Below are 20,125 nucleotides of genomic sequence, written 5' to 3' on the forward strand. Positions count from 1 at the left end.
AAACAAGGCTCTGCACTGCTGTCCTGTACATGCAACAAGCCGTTTATGTCGACCGCACTATAGTAAAGTAATAGCTTTCCCCCACCACAACTGCAGTCTATTCCATTACTTTCCCTTATATTGATTTTTAAATTGTAAGCATGTGCGTTTAGCCTTGTTTAATGACAGCAATTTTAAGCGCTTAGCAATTATGATTTTCAATTACTGTGATTTCAGCTTGACAACCTGCAGAAGCATTGAAAGGACTCTTTCAGACAGGTAAATTTGATGTTAGGGGACCCGTAGAGGAAGATGGCAGGAAGGAAGGTACTTGTTGCCTTGATCTGAGTCCCTGTATATATCTATTATATAGTTTAGCTGTGAACATCCAAGGCATTTTTAAAGCATATATACTGACTTACACCACAAGACAATGCAGTTATCCTCAATATGGTGCCCGTAAGTACCTGTGCATTTCATGGCACCCAGTTGCTTCCTCCCCAAAGCTAACAGCCAGTTCCGGCTTCCCTCCACCACAAGAGATGCTTCAAAAAAGGAGAGGGGCATCACCTTTGTAGAGAGGGCTCTGTTCGGAAACAACTGCCTCCACCAGAGGAGGAGACTCAGCTTAGAACCGCCTGACATTTTGTGTGATCTTTTATTGCTTTGCAATTGAACTTTATTGTTTTCCAATTGAACTTAGATTGGCCCCACCTACTCAGTAGCAGCCCTTTATTGAGGCACCCACCCTCTGTTCTCAAAATTCCAACAGAAGAAGAGTTGGTTTTTATATGCCGGTTTTCTCTATCTTTTTAAAGGAGAATCAAACCGGCTTACAATTTCCTTCCCTTCCTCTCCCCACAACAGACACCTTGTGAGGAGGTGAGGCTGAGAGAGCTCTAAGAGAACTGTGACTAGCCCAAGGTCCCCCTGCTGGCTTCACGTGTAGGAGTGGGGAAACCAACCCAGTTCTCCAGATTAGAGTCCGCCACTCATGTGGAGGAGGGAATCAAACCTGGTTCTCCAGGTTAGAGTCCACCGCTTTTAAGCGGCTCTCAGTGCCCACAGGCCCAACGAAGTCAAGGACCCCTGAGATAATGTGTACCTGAACACTCTCAAATGCACTGAGCAGCATGTGAATGCGTGGATCAGGTGTTTGCATACAGGTGTGTCATACAGATAACTAACGATTGAACATAGCTTCCCCCCTGGGCTGCAGTCTCTGTTGCAAACCTGGATTTACTGCTGCAATACATCAAATGACCCAAACCACAGTTGTATTTGAGATCACCCCGAGGAGGGAAAAAAAAAAATGTTGCAGCTGTAGGGTAGAGTTAAACTATAAATGAATTAGATCTAAGCCATGAACGTGACGTGACGTTTTTATTATCAAAGCCACAGAGAAGCTACAGTATATACTTAAATAAAGCGCCAGTGTCTCCTTAACAGAACGGGGGGAGCCAACATATTGTCACGGTTCCCGCCTTTCCCTGGCCAACTTTGAACAAACTTGGACTCTGACTGCACCTGAACTGAGAGTGGAGAAGGAAAGCAGCAGTCGGAATGTGGTTCAGGTTGCTTCCGTATCCTGCAATCCGAGGTGCGTGGCTTTCCCTTAGAGGCTTCCTAACCCCAGAGTTAGTCTTGGGCTGCATCTGGAGCTGCTGACGGCTTATTTTGATCATCTCCTTTCTTCTTGTGCCCCGAAACAATGTCATCGATACGCAGGAGGAGGACAGCGGTCTATAGTGGGGGGGGGGGGGGGAGAGCACAAAAGGGTGTGAGTGATTAACAAAAAGGGAGTATTTTGGAGAGGCAAATTCCCCTCCGAACCCTTGAGTGGGTTTGTAAGGCCCAAATCCTCATGCCACGGAGTGACCTTGTGTCAGTCACTCTCCCTTAGCCTAACCTACATCACAGGGTGGCCGTTATGAGAATAAAATGGAGGAGAGGGGAACAATGTCATTGTTCCCTGATAGGAAGAATAGTTGGGTATACATATCTAACTAATGAACTGATTTTCCACTGCGACGTTTTGCAGGTTTAGCTGAAGGGATGATAACTGGCCCTGGAAGCTTCATAGGAGGAAATGGAACTGAACCCAGTTCCTCTCTTGTCTCTCTGTTCTTCACACTCCATGACAGCTAGAACCTTGTTTGGTTCTATGGATTTTGAATCAAAAGCTATGATTCTATTCAAATAGTCACTTCTATTCTACATTATACTGGACTTGCTCCTCATTGCACACAACAGACAACTAAAATTTATTAGCAACACAAAAAAAGAGAACATGTGAACAAGCAAATAGCTGTATCAGAGTAACTAGAATGGCAGAAGGTTCTAGAAAACTTAAAGAGAGGAACACAAGAGTCCTACAGAGAATGAATAGGCTGGGATAACAAACATGGCTTATGCACTGTTCTGCTTTCTAAGTGGGAGACATAAGACAGTCTGGATGCCCTCCTTCAGAGAGAACACTCCTGCTTTTCTCAGAATACAAGACAACACAGGAAGGATGATGGGAGGTTTTTGTTTTTTTAAAAAGAGGAACTGACATTGCTCTGGAGAGGAACAAGATGACACTGACCCCCCCCCCTCCCCTTTGGCCACAGGTTTTACAATGCAGTCCCAGCAGACTCGTGCTTCCAGCTTCTCCTTACCTCCACAGCTGTCTTGTATGTCTGCAGTTTGACTGACAAAGGTTCCCATATACCCAGCTCCTTCATGTCCACCAAGGCTCCAGTCTCCCCATTTACCCCCCAGGTCTGACTGCCTTCCTGGGTGTGTTTTGCCTGTAAGGAGAGCAATTAATGTCAAGATGCCAGAAGGGCTGATTTCCACTGATAGCTTGAAGCCCAATAGTCTCCCCCTACCCCCCGCCTCCAAAATACAGACAATACCTGATGCTAGCTATATGGTGATTTAAGAACCCCGTCAAATAATCTTCTACTCACACCCAGCTTGCCTTGTAAACGAAGCTGGGTTCTTAAGATTTTCAGATTCACACTATAGCCCTCATTTCCCCTCCCTTCCCCCACAGACACTGCTATTCCATGGACAGTACCTAGCACAAAGGACCATTTTAAACATCCATCAAACAGCAGCAGTAAGAGTGACTGGAAGGCTAGGATTTCGTTCATTCTGAATTAACTATATACTAAGGATGGGCATTAGACTGGGCAAAGAAGGCTGGGCAAATTGCTGTTCAGTTGAGTACCTGCTATCAAACCGACCAAATATTGTCAGACACTATTTAAAAATTAAATACCAGAAAAGTGTAGTTTAGTTATCAGCAGGTGTGCTAGCTTAACCAACTGCAATGATGAAACAAATGATTTATAATTTTTAATCAATCAGTGTTAGGCAAGGGAATGATTCACTGAACTGCCCTCTTCCGTTGCTACCCTGCCTGGACTTTTATTTTTTTTTTGCCCTCAAGTTACAGCTGACTTATGGCGACTCCACAGGGTTTTCAAGGCAAGAGACGTTCAGAGGTGGCTTGCTGTTGCCTGCCTCCATGGCACAACCCAGGTATTCCTTGAAGGTCTCCCATCCCAATACTTGCCAGGGCCGACCCTGCTTAGCTTCTGAGATTTGACGAGATCAGGCAAGCCTGGGCTATTTGACAATATGTAATCACAGCCAGTTAACCGACAGGCATGGACACGACAGTGGCAGCAGAGCAGTGTGAACATGGCTCTTACCCGTAGCGAGGTGAGTACGCGGATGGTGCTAGCGCCACAGTTCTGAATAAGTGTCCTGGGAATGACTTCTAGGGCTTGGGCGGCAGCGCGGTAGGGCCACTGTTCCACCCCAGTCATGACCTTTGACTTCTCTGTCAAGTAATGAGCGACGGCCATCTCGGAAGCACCACCTCCTGGCACCAGCTGGGCATCTATCATGACATTGCGGCAAACCTGCATGGCATCGTGAAGATTGCGCTCCACCTCCTGTAAGAAAGGAGGATTGTGCAAAGGGTTCGCACCTTGAGCGAACAAGGTTCAGAAGGCTACAATCTAATGAAATCAAGTCTGTCTACCCACAGAGGAAGCTGCCTACTCTGCATGAATCACAGCTCTGTCCTTGCTACCTTCCAACCAGGCTCTTTCTGGTAATTCTGCTAACCCCCCTGCACTGGAAGCAAATTGCCACCCAGATAACCGGAAAACGTAAGTCCCAAGTCTGAACTCCTCTTTAAGAGTTTGTCCTACCACTTCATGTTCTTTTGTCCCCCTTGAACCAAAAATAGTTGTAAATAAATGCAGAACAACTCCAAAAGATAATGTTTCACAACCTGATAGTACTTCCAATAAAATTAATCTGCAAATTGCAGTAGGAGTGCTTGAGAATTCAGAGATGGCACTCACACCTAGAGGAAGCTGCTGTCTCTGCAGGAGTCACTGCCCTAGTATTGTCTCTTATGAAGATGTGAAGCTACCTTATATAGTGTCAGACCACTCGTTCATCTAGCTAGCTCAGTATTGTCTACTCAGGGTTTCAGAGTAAGACACTCCCTCAACTGCTACTTGAGACCATTCAAATGGATGTGCCAGGGACTGAATTTGGGACCTTTCAGCATATAATGTGCATGCCCTACCACTAAACTGTGTCCCCTCTCCAAGTGCCTCCTCCTGATCAGGAAGTGGATTCTACTGAAGGCAAGTAGTCTTTATTCCTTAACAGTTTAAGAAGAAACATTTTGGGTGTTAAGGATGCAGTGCGCCTTCAACACTTTTTAAAATTGAAAGTATGTCATAAGTTATCAGCAGTAGTTCAGTTTATTGATACAATCCGTTTTACCAGCCAAAAGTTATACATAAAATTATCTGACAATAAAACTGCAAAACTAATATAAATTACAAAATTAGATAAAAGTCTAATGCTATTAAAATGTAAGATTTTAAAACAAATCACAATAATTAACATCTTAATATTTCTAAAAATATAGCAAAGTTAAGTAATTTTTTCCCATTCTATTTTTGCGAGTTTTGATTGCGATGGCACAGAATTTGGTGGTTGGGAGCGAAAAGTGTGGAGTATCACCCATCAGGAGCCACTTAGGAATTCTACTGGCTTATCAGGGAATTCACTGATCAGGGGAGCAATGAATTTGATACGGGCCTCATGATAGAATAGTTCTGAGCAGTATGTGAAGTACTTCTTTAGGTACTGGATACCAACCCGCAATAGGACACTGAACTAGTTATTAATTTTGTTATTCAAGGTAGGCCACCTGATTTGGGGATGCTTTTAAAGTTAGAACTCCCAAACATCCACATTCTCAGTCAAGACTCATTGCTCTCCTTTCCCCAGAATTTTTTAAAAGGTTAATGTCTGTAGGTTACTCACGGCTAGAATCTCTTTGCTGGCACCCCGGAGCATAATGGTGCAGGCCTTGGGCTCCTTGCAGTCCACAATGAAGGTGAAGTACTCATCCCCAATTTTCTTCACTTCAAAAAGCCCTGCCCCGGTCCCCACATCCTCTTCACGCAACTCTTCTGGACGGCTGACAATACGAGCCCCGCAGGCCCTACCAGATAAGAACAAAACACCCACCCATCCATGCTGAGGGTCGTTTTGAACCAGGAAGCGACAGCATTGCCATTATGCAAACACCCAGTCTTCTTCCTTGGTGGGCAGACTTTGTCACTAGGGTATGGCCCCACAAAAGGTGAATTCTAAAGGTGGAAGTGCTGGGTCTCTGAAATCCAACTGCCTTGTCAGGATGCCAATTTCCTTGCTCTGCCCAGTTCCAGAAATGTTTACAGTAAGCTAGGCGGCAAGGCTTCAGCTTATAATTGCAGCAAATTATAATGGAGCCTTTGAAACCCATCAACCAGCTCCTGCTCTTTAGCAGATGGCACTAGGGAGGAGGAAAGGAAAGCTTTAAGGAGTTTCCTATGGGCTCTCTGTCATGCTTCCCAAACTCCCCACCCCTAAGTTAACAAAAAAGCCAAGCAGCAGTCAGTCTAGAGCAATGGTTCCCAAACCTCTTGGGGCACCACCCCCTTGGTTCCACAAACTCAACCCCAGCGCCCCTTACCCTATCATATAAAAAGCATTATTCAAAATAGGGGTATGCATGACGCACTAAAGAAGAAAATAACAATACAATTTCAAAACAGTAACAATTAACTGCACATCTATTCAAAATAAAATTAGAACTTTTTAGTTGAAATTTATTCAACAAAACTGACGAATTTGATCCAGCGGTACCAGCTCTTCAAAGTCTGGAAAAAAATTCTGATAGCTTACACCAAATTTGCCAGCATGGTGGCATAGCTTGATCTATTGTAAATGAGCGAACAACACAGTTGAAGGGGCTCACCTCTAGTACCCCCCTGCCTCTTAGTGCCCCTCTAGGTAATCCCACTGCCCCCCAGGGCATGGTACTGCCCACTTTGGGAACCCCTGGTCTAGAGATTTCAATGAGGAGGCTGATAGACGTAGAGGAGCAAAATGGGAAATCTGGCATCCATCACCCTCCTTCTCTTCCCTGGTTATACCAATTCAATGCAAATTGAGAAAATGCAGGAGATGCAAAAGCACCTCAGGAATGACAGCACACAAACTTCCAAATTAGCGTAAGGGGTTCCCCAGCCCAGCTCGCAGCAACTCAAGTAGGCCTCACCTTGCAATCCGGTTGTTGTCTGTTTTCCTCACTCGGCGGATGGCGGTGATGTTGGCTCTCATCAGAAAGTGCTGGGCCAAGTCTGAAGCCAAGAGAAAAGCCCTTTAAGCACCACGCACACCCCAACAGCTACAGGTTTTGTAGCGAGAGGTCCACCCCCCACACACACATACCACAATAGCATGCAGGCCGCTTACCTGAGATTCCCTTTTCTGTGATGATGATATCTGGCTTGACTTTAATCAGGTGCTCACAAACCTGCTGAACAAACTCCTCCTCCATCTGCAGGATGCGGGCAAAGTCCTCCTCGCGGGTGATTTCAATTTCAGTCTGCATGAAAAGATCGCCAATGCTTCTGACCGTGTCCAGCATTTTGGTTATGGAACAGATCTCTAAACATGTATCCAATCATTGGCATTGTGGACTGCACAGGGTCAACACTTTTCCCTTTTGTCTAATCAATGCAGCCCAATTTCCATGGGGCTCGATTAGCTTTGGGATTAGCTTTCTCCCATTCAAGGAGGCAGCACCATTCAAGGAGAAAACTGTGTGTGTGAGCTGCGATTCTATTCAAGCACAGAAAGAGAGCAAGAGGCAGTAGGGAGCAAGTTCAGCTTCCTAAGAAACTAAACTTGCCTTTGTTTTTTAGAAAGTTTGCAGTCTTATTGTTGCAGCACCTTTTCAACAGAAGCTTCTTCCACTCCTTTTGGTGGCTGGCCTGAATAATTTTTGCCTCTGTGCAGACAAGTCAGCACTTCTGCAACTTAAAAGAAGAAAGCTCCCCAACTGGTGGGAGACTGTCAGATAAAAGCAAGTGTCCCAGCCAAGCTGTATACATGAGAGGTTCACAGAGCTCTGTGGACAATTCCTGATGAATCTCAATCTTGCCAGCCCACATACCTGACTTTCTCCTTTCTTGTACTCCAAAGAGCAGTCCAACAAGACAATGCGAGGGTTCTTGATGGTGCGACGCATTCGAGGGTGAGTGATATCTTTATTGAGCATGACCCCACGCAGGACACATGATTCCTCGATAATGCCGCCTGGAATCTGGGGGATGAAAAAGATGCCAGGAGTCATTCAGATTTTGTAGCAAGGCAAAGGAGCATGGGAGACGTGCAACTGAATTTCCTTCCATGTCCCAGTCACATGACATAAATGGTGGCATAAGAAAGGAAACAGCTCAGTGAACCTGTATGTTCGTGTCATGCGGCAACTGGGCTAAGCCCTCCCTAGGCCTAGAAATAGTTCTGAGCCTCATCCTTCTAAGTGATGGGCAGGGGGGAAACAACCCCAAGGGAGGAAAGATGCCCTTTGGGCCTGGAAACAGATGTAGCCACAAAGCTTTCCTCCATCCTTCAACTTTTGCTAGGCTCCCTCATATAAAATATTCAAAGGTATTGAAAAGTGGTAATTAAAACCCCCCCTTCTCTGAAGTATGTTCTGGTGGGGGCAAAGTGATGAATCTTGCCAGAGCAGGAAAAAAGTGAGTGGCTTATGACACTTATGTATCTGTTAGCAGAAGTAACAGAGAGGAAGGAAGGATGCTACAATCCCTCGCCTTCAAAAAAAGCTCTGCAAACTTGACAAAATATGAGCTGGACAGGATTAATTCCTTCTCTACATACTGGGGAAACCAGAAATAAGGGAATGTCATCTATTACCGAATCCCTTCTACCCAAGTCAATCAACAGTAAGCACCACCTCGCTAAAGGAGCACATCCACACACAGAGCTCCTCTGTACCTTTTCTACTTTGGCATACTTCTTGATGTCAATTTCCTTCCTGCCGTTCTCCTCAAACTCCACGGTCTTGACGGCATCCAGGGCAATGCTGCAGGCCAGGTCTGACCAGCGACTGATCGCCTTGGTGTTGATGGCGCTGTTGATTATTTTGAGCATGGCTTCACGGCTGTTGACATCGACTGGAGTGCTGTTGGAAGCCACATGAGGCATACAAACAAGGAGACAAAAAAAATACTTTAACTGCTACTCACCTCCCTGATCAGCTGCACAGGAGGTGACTCTGGGACATATTTATATAGAAAATGTAAATGTCTGAAACTGAATTAGCAGTCTCTGTCCCCGGCAGGGGTTTGGTTTAAAAAGACAGAAAAAAAGAAGTGCCCATACTCATATAACTTTGTGCCAATATCCAGTAATTCCCCCCTCACTGCACACATTCCCCATTAGACTGTTCACGAAGTTCCGTTCTCTTTCTCTGGCTGAGTGGGGTGGGCCAGCGCTCAAGGATCCAGACTTGGGAGAACACTGAAAAAAGTACTCAGTACAGTCACACACAAAAAAAGGCCTGGTTCTCCAAAAGGAACTCTAGAGCTTCAGTTTGAAAGCATTAAGAATTCTTTGCCAGAAATCCCTAAAGCTGCTTCAGAAAGCTACAATAACTGTGTTACCTAGGCTGGAAGCTGTAGCAATCTAATGGGATTAAAACCAGTTTCAATTTGTCATGTGGTCCTAGTCATATCACTGGCTCATCTAGATCAATACTACCTACTCCAACTAGAGCTCTTCTCCAAGTCCTCAGGCAGGGAAAAATCTTTTCCACAACTGTTATCTGAGATCCTTTAATTGGGAGATGCTGGGAACTCAGCCTTGGCTCTACAGTCCCACCCAAACATAGGAAGCTTCCTTATATTGTCAAACCATTGGTCCATCTAGCCCAGGCACTTTATTCTGACTGGAAGCAGCTCTCCAAGGACTCGAGCTGAGGTTTTTCCCTGCCCTGCCATCAGGCATCCTTACTTGGAAATGGCATGCTGCTCTGTCACAAAGCTACAGTCCATATCCTAAAATGCAGACCCAATAGACAAGTGCTTTGGTACTAACTCAAGTGTTATACCTCTGGCATCACTTGCCCCCTGCTCTCTGCCTGCCACTGGCTTTGCCTCCCCTATTGCTTCCTCCAGAGCAGGCCCAGAGATGCAACCAGCACTTTACAATTTACATACCCACCGTGCTCCCTTCTCCCACTTACAACCATCCATCTCACCTTATTTTCTTCAGTGCACTGATCATGTCATCCAGTGCTTTACGGTACGCCCCAATGATTACCGTCGGGTGCATCTGCTGCTCCAAGAAGTGCTCTGCAACTGCTAGCATCTCTCCAGCTAAACAGCAAGCAGAAGCCGGTGAAACAGAGCTATCACCTCTGCCATGCTAGATTTGCATCGTGAAGAAACACCACCACAACAAAGAGGGCAAATACCACTGATAAACGCATGCATTTTTAAACCAGAATGTGCTTTGAGTCCGGTCCTCTGTGTGTGCGTGTGTGTGTGTAAAGTGCCGTCAAGTCGCAGCCGACTTATGGCGACCCCTTTTGGGATTTTCATGGCAAGAGACTAACAGAGGTGGTTTGCCAGTGCCTTCCTCTGCCCAGCAACCCTGGTATTCCTTGGTGGTCTCCCATCCAAAAACTAACCAGGGCTGACCCTGCTTAGCTTCTGAGATCTGACGAGATCAGGCTAGCCTGGGCCATCCAGGTCAGGGTAGCCCTTTCCCAACTGCCTTTCACCCAGTTGTGTGGAAAGGGCAGCAAAGATTTGTAAGTGTCAGTGCTTCTGGTCACAGAACGGGAAGAATAGTCTTAGACAGAAACACTCCTTTTGGCCCAAGGCACAAAGAGCTGTGGCTAGAAAGGTCGCTTCCTTTCCTGTTCTGCCCTATCAGAAGCCTGCAGTGTCTCTACTTTGCTTGTCAAGAGCAGCCTTATATCAAGGAGAGTCAATTCCTGAATTGGTTCACAGAGTGCCTCTACCCCCAAACTAATCAACATGGGGGCATATCCCCTGCCTCCAGCTTCAGCTTCCAGGAACATCAGATGAAAGGGAGGCAGCAGCTATGCACCCTCCACTATGCCTGGATCAAGTGCCATTCATGAAGAATACTCTTACAGGTTGTTCATTTTATGATGGTTTAATGGTTTTACTGTTATGTAAATCGCTTTGGGAAGATTTTAAAAAGTAGCATGCAAATAAAACAAACCTGATCCACTAAGGAAGACATCCATGAGCCCTACTGAAATGAATGGGAGCTACACATGTTCTTGGGATTGTCCCGTTCATTTCAACAGGGTGTGCAGCAGGAGTCCTAATGGAGTCCTCCTGTGGGTCAGACCTGCCAATTTCACAGCTTGTTAGCCTTGACCACACCCAAACCACAGCACCCAAGGCAGCAACCTCCCTTTTACTCCACAGCAGGGCTACCTCTGGTTTTAGAGGAGCACGGGTCATGTGGCCACCCACTGTACCCATATGCAAAGAGAGAAAGTATCACAGATCCAGAACTCTTACCAAGAATAATGACAGAGGTGGTCCCATCACCTACTTCTTCATCCTGAGTGCGGCTGATTTCAATCATGGACTTGGCAGCTGGATGTTGGACCTGAATCTGTAAGAGGAAGGACAGAAGCACATGCCCTAAATTCTGGAGCACATCTGCTTCCTGGAACTGAACTGGAACATCTTGAAATGCACTAAAGGTTTGAATGGGGCCAACCTAGAGCTGGAGGAAGTAGAAGGTGCATATTCAAACTGCTGAAGCTATAGGATCTGGCCCCAAGCACTGCTTGGATGTAGTATATGTTAGCTGTATTCCATGGAGGAAGAGTGGGAGACAACCAACAAATGAAGCTTGGCAGCATACTTCCCAGAGGGGATATTTCCCTCAGGTTCAATGCATAAGGACAACAGCAGAGGTCAGAACACCAGGGAGAGGGAAGAAAGGGTTTATATTCATCTACATCTTTTCCAGCTGCTTAACTGCTAAGAGATGAGCCAGGAGCCACATTCCACCTAAAGCCATCTTGTATTGTTCTATTTTAAGCTATCCCATAGGTCAACTGGTCAAAATGCAGGGTATACAGCTTTGCAACAGAGTGACTTGTTCCAACATTCCAAAGTGTACCTTTCTAAATAAATCTATTAAAGCTGAAAGAGCATTTATCACTGAAACATTTTCTGCCACAGCAAGAGATCACTGCTCTCAAAAATACCTTCAGCGTTTGTGCTATAAACACTACTGTTGACCAAATATCTAACAGTAGGTTTACACTCGCATCTTTCATTTTGGCTACCCAGCAAAGACAAGTGAAACCCAATTCTGGGCAAGACTATCTGTCAAACTTAGGGGAAGGATGAGGTGGTGCTGCCCATAAAATTACAGAATGCCCCAAAGTGGAGAACATAAGAAAGGCCATGCTAGATCAGATCCCTCAGGTCCAGCAGTCTGTTCACACAGTGGCCAACCAGGGGCCTCTAGGAAGACCACAAGCAAGACAACTGCAGCAGCATTGTCCTGCCTGTGTTCCACTGCACATTATTAGTGTTCCAAAGAGGAACACTAATAATGAGAAATAATAATAATAATAATAATAATAATGAGAAAGAGAGGGAAGGATCAATGCAATGGCTTGGTCCTGAGGCAGAATGGCTCAGAGCAACACCAACAGTGGGAACTAGATGGGTTTAGGTTTCGGGTCTATTTGGAAAAGCAGTAAGAGGGGCAGTAAACACCAGTCACGTGAATGTAGTGCTAGGAAGCTTTAAACAACCTAGACATTCAAGGCAAGCTTAAATCTTAGGCATCCTAATTTGCTTCTCCCTGTCTCAAGCACTAGCTAGTGGAGACCACTATTTAATTTACAAATTTTACCCCATGCTTTTGGGCAAACTAAGACATCAAGCGCTTGGTGTCAGAATGAAGGCAACTTACTTCTCTGAGGATAGCATTGCCATCGTTGGTCATGACGATCCCACCCATGGGGTCCAACAGCATCTGTATTTGAGATTGAAGAACATTTCTGTTAGCTTCCTAGAAGCATGTCAGTCAAAACACAAGCACAGCTATATTCATGTTATATTTTTATCATGAGTTTTAAAAAATCCAAGGGAGGAAAAATGCATTTCTCACTTTCATCATGGCTCTTGGTCCCAAGCACGTTCTGATGATATCAGCTATAGTCTGAAAAGAAATTTAAAAAACACAATTTTAGAAACGCTAAGACACTTACAATGTGGAAGCTGAACCTTGGATATCAAATGCGTAACATATCTGTGAATTTTGTATGAAGTATTCATGGACATTCCAACTGTTCAGGAGGAAGCTACAACAAACAGAATGTTGGCAAACAGTGTAGCATAAAGGGAGAAAGAAGAAAGGTCAGTTTGGCTAGGAATAACTCCACAAAGGGACAGGCAAACTGTGCTGTTAGCTGAAAGGATTTATGCAGGCCAGGAAACTTTGGAAACTGAGGGAAGGTGAGACAAGTAAGGCTGATTTTGTAGCACAGAGGCAACTAAACCATGCATGCCACACACTAGATCAGAATGTCAACAGCGAAACAATTCTCTTCCACTAGCAACCAGAACTCATTAGTTCTTGACGTTTAAAGAGAAAGGCCAATTGTCTTTAAAAATGTGGGGCAAGCAGATAATTGACAGTGCAATCCTAAGCAGAGTTACTCCTTTGCCCACTGAGGTCAACGGGCTTAGAACAGGATACCTGGTTAAAACTGCACTGTTGTGCAAGGCCCGTGACTGGGGTTTGCAGAACATTCAGTGAGCAGCTGAAAAACGTGGACTTGCTGAGCAACAAAAAGATCAACAACATGAACATTGCAAGGCGCACACACTGATGGGGCCTCCTTCTTCAGAAGGCCCTGCAAGTACAGATTCCATGCCTACTTCTTAAGCTGAGCCAGCGGTGCTTGATGGAAATATCTGACCAAGTTTTAAGTATTTGTTTGAGCACAGAGCTTTTTTTAAAAAAAAACACTGTTCTGGCCTTCCCACAGCTCTTGCCGTTGACCATCACTAAGAGGAAGGGTCTGCGGCCTGCTTCCAATGTACAAGGTTGCCAGTTCAATCCTGGGCATCTCCAGTTAAAGAATCATGGATAGATGTTTACAAAAAACTCTCTGCCCATCACAGTAGACAATACAAGATGACAACAGTCCACTTGTATAAGGCAGTTTAATATCTTCCTAAGGTCAGCTAGTTCATTGCTTTTCAATGGACTGGCATGCCCATGAAACCAACAACAAAATAATGCAATGATCTATAGGAGGGGCTGCCCATCTTTTCTTTAATGAAAAATATCCAATATCTTTAATGAAAAATATCCATTTACCAAAAGAGGTTACGAGCTCAATGTGACATATTGATTTCAACCAGTCAGCCAAATTTGGTTGCAGGTCTTGTCAATATTCTACTCCTGCAGGATTCATTCAGTTGGATCCAACAGATCTGTTCCACTAACAGTTTACCCCAGCACAGGGACTCCCATATCAGGGGAAGGCTCCTTTCATCCAGGGAAGTGCAACTGATATCAAAACAGATCTGTGAGATCCAGCCGACTTATTACCATCTAAGGCAGGGATGTCAAACATAAGGCCCATGGGCCAGATCCGGCCCCTTGAGAGCTCTTATCTGGACCACAAGCCAGCTGAGACACACACACACACACTCTTGATCTGGGCTGGCAAGGCATGGCCCGGCCCAACCAAGTGACAGTCATACCCGGCCCTTGTAACAATTGACTTTGACACTCCTGATCTAAGGTTTCATTCAGCAGCCATTGTGCTACTCAGAATCACCAGTCTGATACCGGTTATGTACAGATACATGTTCATGTGAATGAGAATAGCACAGGCACCCTTCTTTGAAGAGTGATAGTATTGCCCAGCTCGTCACTTTTACCTTTGTGTGAACAGGAGCAGAAAGAAAACCAGTTGGATATTGAGCTGGTGGAAATAGGCATGGGTGGGGTCACAGCCCTAGGGATCGAGGTGAAGCCGCTCATAAGTCAGCCTGTGCTGCCCTGACAGTATAACTCTACAATGTTCTTCCAAGTCCCTGCCCATGCAGAAACATTACGACATTTACATGTCACGTGCAGTTTGCTGAACACTGCCTGCCATTTAGAGAGCTATGCCTTCCTCTGTGGCACTGCTGACGCTCAATTGTTAAGATCAGGCATAGAGACGACAGGACCAAGAGGACAGAACAGCGAGAGTTGGGATAACATGCAACTGGCTGCATCCAGGCACATTGACTGACGAAGGAAACAGATAAGCACCCTGTCATCAGGATGCCTGCCTCCAGTACTAGTGTTGTTCCACGTTTACTGATCCTGAGCTGATGTGCTTGTGGATACACCCTAGCCCAGGAGTCACTGCACCAGCATGCAACTGCTTAGAACTCGGCAGTTATAAAGTGAGAGTGGCACAGGAGAGCTTCCTGCTGGATTGTGCCCAGCTACACATCGTGCTTTAGATACGCCTGTCCTTCAAAAGGAACGAGCACCCAGCTGAACGCTGTGCTTTCCACTCTTTTAAGCTCTAAGCCCTCGCAATTTCATTAATGATGGATTTTATGCTCCGAGGTCCTATATTGACTCAGATAAACCCTGCAGCATTATGTACAAATGCAAGCTTAGACTCATAGAAGAATCACAGAATCATAGAGTTGGAAGGGACCACCAGGGTCATCAAGTCCAACCCCCTGCACAATGCAGGAAATTCACAACTACCTCCCCCCCACACCTAGTGACCAGAATATGGCCAGATGCCCTCCCTCTCATCATCTGCCTAAGGTCACAGAATCAGCATTGCTTCTAACTCAGCCATAATTTTTTTCAAAGCGATCAGAAGGAGAGGAAGATATACAGTGCAATCCTGAAGGGGCCCCCCAAAAGAGGTTTGGAAGCAACGTGACCCCTGTGGTGGCATAGGTGCCACTTCCGCCATCCAAATAGGCACTTCCAGCGCTGCATGGCCACTTACGTCTGGGAGCAGCAAGGAATGGGTGCCAACGCAGCTTCAATAGCAGCGTTTCCCTGTGCCAAAGGGGGTGTTCCTTGGGCTGACTTTAGGCGCCAGGCCAAAACACACAGAATCATAGCGTTGGAAGGGACTACCAGGGTCATCTAGTCCAACCCCCTGCCCAATGCAGGAAATTAATAACTACCTCCCCCCCCCATCCCCAGTGATCCCAACCCTCCCCCCGTCATGCAGGATCCCACAATCAAAGCACTCCCGACAGATGGCCATCTAGCCTCTGCTTAAAGACCGCCAAAGAGGGGACTCAACCACCCTCCGAGGCAGCACATTCCACCATCAAACAGCCCTCAGTGTCAGAAAGTTCTTCCTAATGTTTAGGTGGAATCGCTTTTCTATTAGTTTAAATCCATTACTCCGTGTCCTAGTCTCAGGAGCAACAGAGAACAAGCTAGTTCCCTCATCAACATGACATCTTCAAATATTAAAACATGGCTATCATGTCTCCCCTCAACCGTCTCTTCTCCAAAATAGAAACATCTTTTTACCCAGGCTTTTAATTGCATGTCTCATCTATACCAGCTTTTAAAATGTTTTATGGATACTTTTTATTTGTTTTATGTCCAGTGACTTGTTTTTAAATTGTTACATTGTTTTCATTGTAAGCCATCTCGAGCAGGACCAATAGCAGAAGAGACCTGCAGATTCCAACCAACTGCTTATTAGTAGTCTGGCTACGCATCAGTTTTTATACAAACTACATTTCTCTCCTTGTTGCATCTCCAATATGTTTCACATCAAGAAAACATACCTTAGCAGCATTAATGTTTCCAGTCTGGACTTTCCTTCCAGTCTCACGTTTTGTGTTCTGACCTAAAACACAGAATGGGAACAAGAAAAAGCACAATTATTACAACCACCTGATCTAAATCTCTCCAGAAAATCTTTTCACCTTACTCCATTTGCACCCCTCCCCACTTGCAACAAAGTATCAGTAAACATTTTGCTCACATCCATTCTTTGCTGCCCTGGCTGCTCCAATGCCTCCTTACCCCATGGCCAGACTTTAGAAGCTAGATCATAAATTCCTTGGAAGGAGGACCTGTCTTGGTTGCTTATTCATGTACACTGAAGGGCTGTCACTTAGAGGAGGGCAGGGAGCTGTTCCTGCAGGCAGCAGAGGTCAGGACTCACAATAATGGGTTTAAATTTCAGGTGGAAAGGTACCAGCTGGATATTAGGAAAACATTTTTTACCGTAAGAGTTGTTCAGCAGTGGAATTGACTACCTAGGAAGGTAGTGAGCGCCCCCTCACTGGCAGTCTTCAAGCAGCAGTTGGACAAACACTTGTCAGGGATGCTCTAGGCTAATCCTGCATTGAGCAGGAGGTTGGACTAGATGGCCCCTTCCAACGCTTAAGATTCTATGGTTCTATACACTGATGGTACAACAATAAAAATTACTACTAGAACAACATTTGTGACAATGTTGTGTTTTTCTAAACAAAGACAAGTCACCAAATCCAGCTATGCAGCTCCAAAGACTTAAGGGCACTTCTAACTTTAGGAGAGAGGGCAGTGATTTCTGTCATTCCCCCTTCCACTGCAGATCTCCATTTCCCCCGTTTTGTTCCTAAGGTATGCTGACCCCACATTAACAAAATTAAAAGGGAGGGGGAGCTCAGTAGGCTGCAGCAGGAAGAGAAAGTGGGGAAAGTTCCATGAGGTGCATTCTAAAAGTGGGTCTTGTTGGATACAAGTCACCATCTTCCACAATCCATCACAAGAAACCAAGCAACTTCTCCTGCAACACACTGATCTGTCACCCCATTATATGGCCTGCTGCTGTGTGTGTGCGTAAAGTGCCGTCAAGTTGCAGCTGACTTATGGCAACCCCTTTTTGGGGTTTTCATGGCAAGAGACTAACAGAGGTGGTTTGCCAGTGCCTTCCTCTGCACAGCAACCCTGGTATTCCTTGGTGGTCTCCCATCCAAATACTAACCAGGGCTGACCCTGCTTAGCTTCTGAGATCTGATGAGATCAGGCTAGCCTGGGCCATCCAGGTCAGGGCATGGCCTGCTGCTGGATCCTACTATTTGTTCAATATTGCAATAAGTCTCCTCTGACAAGTTGGTATAACAAGTAGATTAATCTGTGCGCTCTGTAATATTTAGGTCTGTCACATTTGTCACCCTGTCCCTTCCTCTCAAGCTCAGGATGGCATTCATGGTTCTTCTTTCATTTTATCCTCACAACAACCCTATGAGGTAGTTAGGGCAAGAAAGGGTGACTGGCCAAAGGTCACCCAGAGAGCTTCATGGCTGACGCTGAGTAGCTCCAGAGTACCTGAGACACCTTCATATTTCACATACCCACCGTAAAAAATAAAAACCCAAACACGTTTTTTAAAAATCTCTCTTCGCTGCAGAATGCATGCCTTCTCTAAACAAGACTTAACCTTCTTATTGAATAAAATACCATTGTATCTTATTGAATAAGATACCATTGTATCTTATTGAATAAAATACCATTGCCTTTGAAGAGTGATCCTTCCCCAGCAAGCAAAAGTAGACAGACTATGTCAGGAAAGCCACCACTGACTAATTTTAGTTTTCTGTTCTCCTCTTATCCTTTCTCAAAACCCATCTACATCCTGGGAGTGACCAAGGGAAACTTAACTCCTACTGCCTGTCAATGGAGAGTTGCCCATTTATCTTACAAGGTTTATGCCTACAACAGAAACTTTATGAAAAGCCAAAAAGCTGATTTCAGGCTGTTCTCCCCTTCTTCACAGACACTAACAAATGCCACTTTGCCTAATTCAGCTCTTTGCCACTGCCCCACTAGCATCTTGGCAACCCGTAATCCGCCAGGGATGTGTGCCCATATTAGGCGATTTCCTGTGCTTGATAAATGAACGGTTGCATCAAATCTCACTCTGGATTCCCTTTTTATGAATGGAAGGAAGGAGGACCCAAAATTGCACAGAAACAGGGGAGTAACGCAATACTCAAGGGGAGTACTGGAGGCCAAGCAAAACAAAACAGGAAAGCTCTCCCAGTAAGGAAAAACACACAGGCAATTGTCAGAGGCAATAGAAAAGTCTTCTGGGGCAGGACTCATACAAGGGCAGGACTTTGTTATTTCTGTACTCTTTTGGGCATTTTAAAAAAATAAAACTGAAAGAAAACAGGAAACACACTATGGTTCTATGATAACTTTGGAAAGAGTGACTAGACTAGATTTTAAAATGGAAAGGAAGACTATTTTTGGCTGGATGAGGATCCCAAACAGACATAAGATGGTGATTGGGGGCTGGGAGAGAATAAAGCACCCACAACCAACTACTGGGTGGTGTAGACACACAAATTAGGATGAGATTATGGAGAGAATGGTTGTGGATCATGATGAAACTAGGCCCACATAAAAGGGGCTTGAACAGACGTTAAGAGTGGAGGGGGCTGGGCATAAAAGGCAACGGGCACAGCACTGACAAAGGAGAAGGTGGACCCGCAAGCATGTCCGTGGCGACAGGGAAACAAGCACGAGGGAGGAAACCGTGAGGGATCTCTACAGCAGAGCATTATCAGCTGATCCCGAGCCCATTGGGGAGTCACCTGGATTACGTTGGGAGGAGAAAGAATGAGGAGGGCGGCATCAAACCCTGCACAGAAGTCCTCGATACACACTTTGGGGAAATAAGTGAAGCAGATAATGGCAGAGGATATTTGGCGGCGGCGGCGGGGGGGGGGGAATCAGGGCGGGCTCCCCATATACCCTTGGAGGCGATAATGTGGGATACAATGGCGGGGGGCTAACCAAAGGACCCCTAAGAATCAGGCAGGGTAGAAAAACACATGGGATGTGAGGGATTATGAGGGGAAATCATCCTGGGGGGTTGCAAATTTGAGGAGGGGGGTCAGGAGGGGGTCCCCATGGTCACCCCACCTGTGAGGGAATGAGAGGGAAGCGTAGCAGAGATGGGGGCCGGCAGAACGACGTGAGGAGGGAGAGTGCTCAGGGGGGTCTTTCAGGGCAGGGGAGAAGGGCCAGTTGGGGGCCCCTAAAATGAGGGAGGGGGTCTTTCTTCCCCTCCCACCCCCTCCCCCGACTCACTGAGCACGAGGACGGGGCGCGGGCCCATCATCTTCGCGGCGAGCAAAGAAACCGGCGCGGAACCTTCTGGAGGAGGTGGAGAAGAGGGGCGGGGGGAAGGGAAAAGTGCCGCTTCACCTCGCCGGGACAGCCTAAACTGCCTCTTAGGAGCGCCCGCCAATAAGCTGGGCCACGACGGCAATTTAGACCAATGGAGAAACCGCCTCTGTCACGACAGCCCCGCCCACTTTTCCTCAAGCAAGATTGGTTGACGGAACAACGGGCGAGACTTCGCTGGCTGCTCTTTCCCCGCCCCTCTTGCTCGCTCCAGCGCGTGCCAAGCCGCTTTAGGGGGATAAAGCAACGCGCTTGCGTAGCCACGCCTCGGAACGCATGCGTGCGGCAGAACCGAACGAGGCGCGGCGAACCCCACTGCGCCTGTGCACAGACTTTTAAAGACGCCGAAGGAGGCTGGCGCATGCGCGTAGCCACTAGTCAGCGGTTGGATGGATGGAGGTGGGAAGCCGTCGCATCGGCGGTCGCTACAGCACTTGCCGCGCTCTGGGTCTAGCCAGCAACACCCCAAAGGCGAGTTTTGGGGGAACAACAAAGGAACTGTGGAGTC

General features: G+C 46.2%; 1 protein-coding gene across 1 annotated transcript; it reads right to left on the reverse strand.

Annotated features, from left to right (window-relative positions):
* Nucleotides 1-1,349: 1,349 nt before the first annotated feature.
* Nucleotides 1,350-19,590, reverse strand: CCT3 (chaperonin containing TCP1 subunit 3). The gene is made up of 14 exons (XM_056852809.1): nucleotides 19,522-19,590; nucleotides 16,218-16,279; nucleotides 12,541-12,591; nucleotides 12,343-12,405; nucleotides 10,923-11,019; nucleotides 9,620-9,737; nucleotides 8,356-8,542; nucleotides 7,511-7,660; nucleotides 6,808-6,940; nucleotides 6,611-6,692; nucleotides 5,329-5,509; nucleotides 3,684-3,929; nucleotides 2,640-2,771; nucleotides 1,350-1,722 (listed from the first exon to the last, which is right to left on the reverse strand). Exons 1-14 carry the CDS (start codon nucleotides 19,550-19,552, stop codon nucleotides 1,618-1,620), a joined length of 1,638 nt encoding a protein of 545 aa, XP_056708787.1. The 5' UTR covers nucleotides 19,553-19,590; the 3' UTR covers nucleotides 1,350-1,617.
* Between the last annotated feature and the right edge of the window lie 535 nt (nucleotides 19,591-20,125).

This window comes from Euleptes europaea, chromosome 7, assembly GCF_029931775.1.
Source record: "Euleptes europaea isolate rEulEur1 chromosome 7, rEulEur1.hap1, whole genome shotgun sequence".
Classification (NCBI taxonomy): Eukaryota; Metazoa; Chordata; class Lepidosauria; order Squamata; family Sphaerodactylidae; genus Euleptes; species Euleptes europaea.

What these genes read in the sequence shown, in the direction of transcription:
- CCT3 (XM_056852809.1), bottom strand. Translation starts at nt 19,552, where the DNA reads ATGATGGGCCCGCGCCCCGTCCTCGTGCTCA. An exon ending in CCAGCAAAGAGATTCTAGCC is followed by an intron (nt 3,930 to 5,328) that starts GTGAGTAACCTA and finishes CCTTTCTTACAG; the next exon opens with GAGGTGGAGCGCAATCTTCA. An exon ending in CATACAAGACAGCTGTGGAG is followed by an intron (nt 1,723 to 2,639) that starts GTAAGGAGAAGC and finishes CCCCCACTATAG; the next exon opens with ACCGCTGTCCTCCTCCTGCG.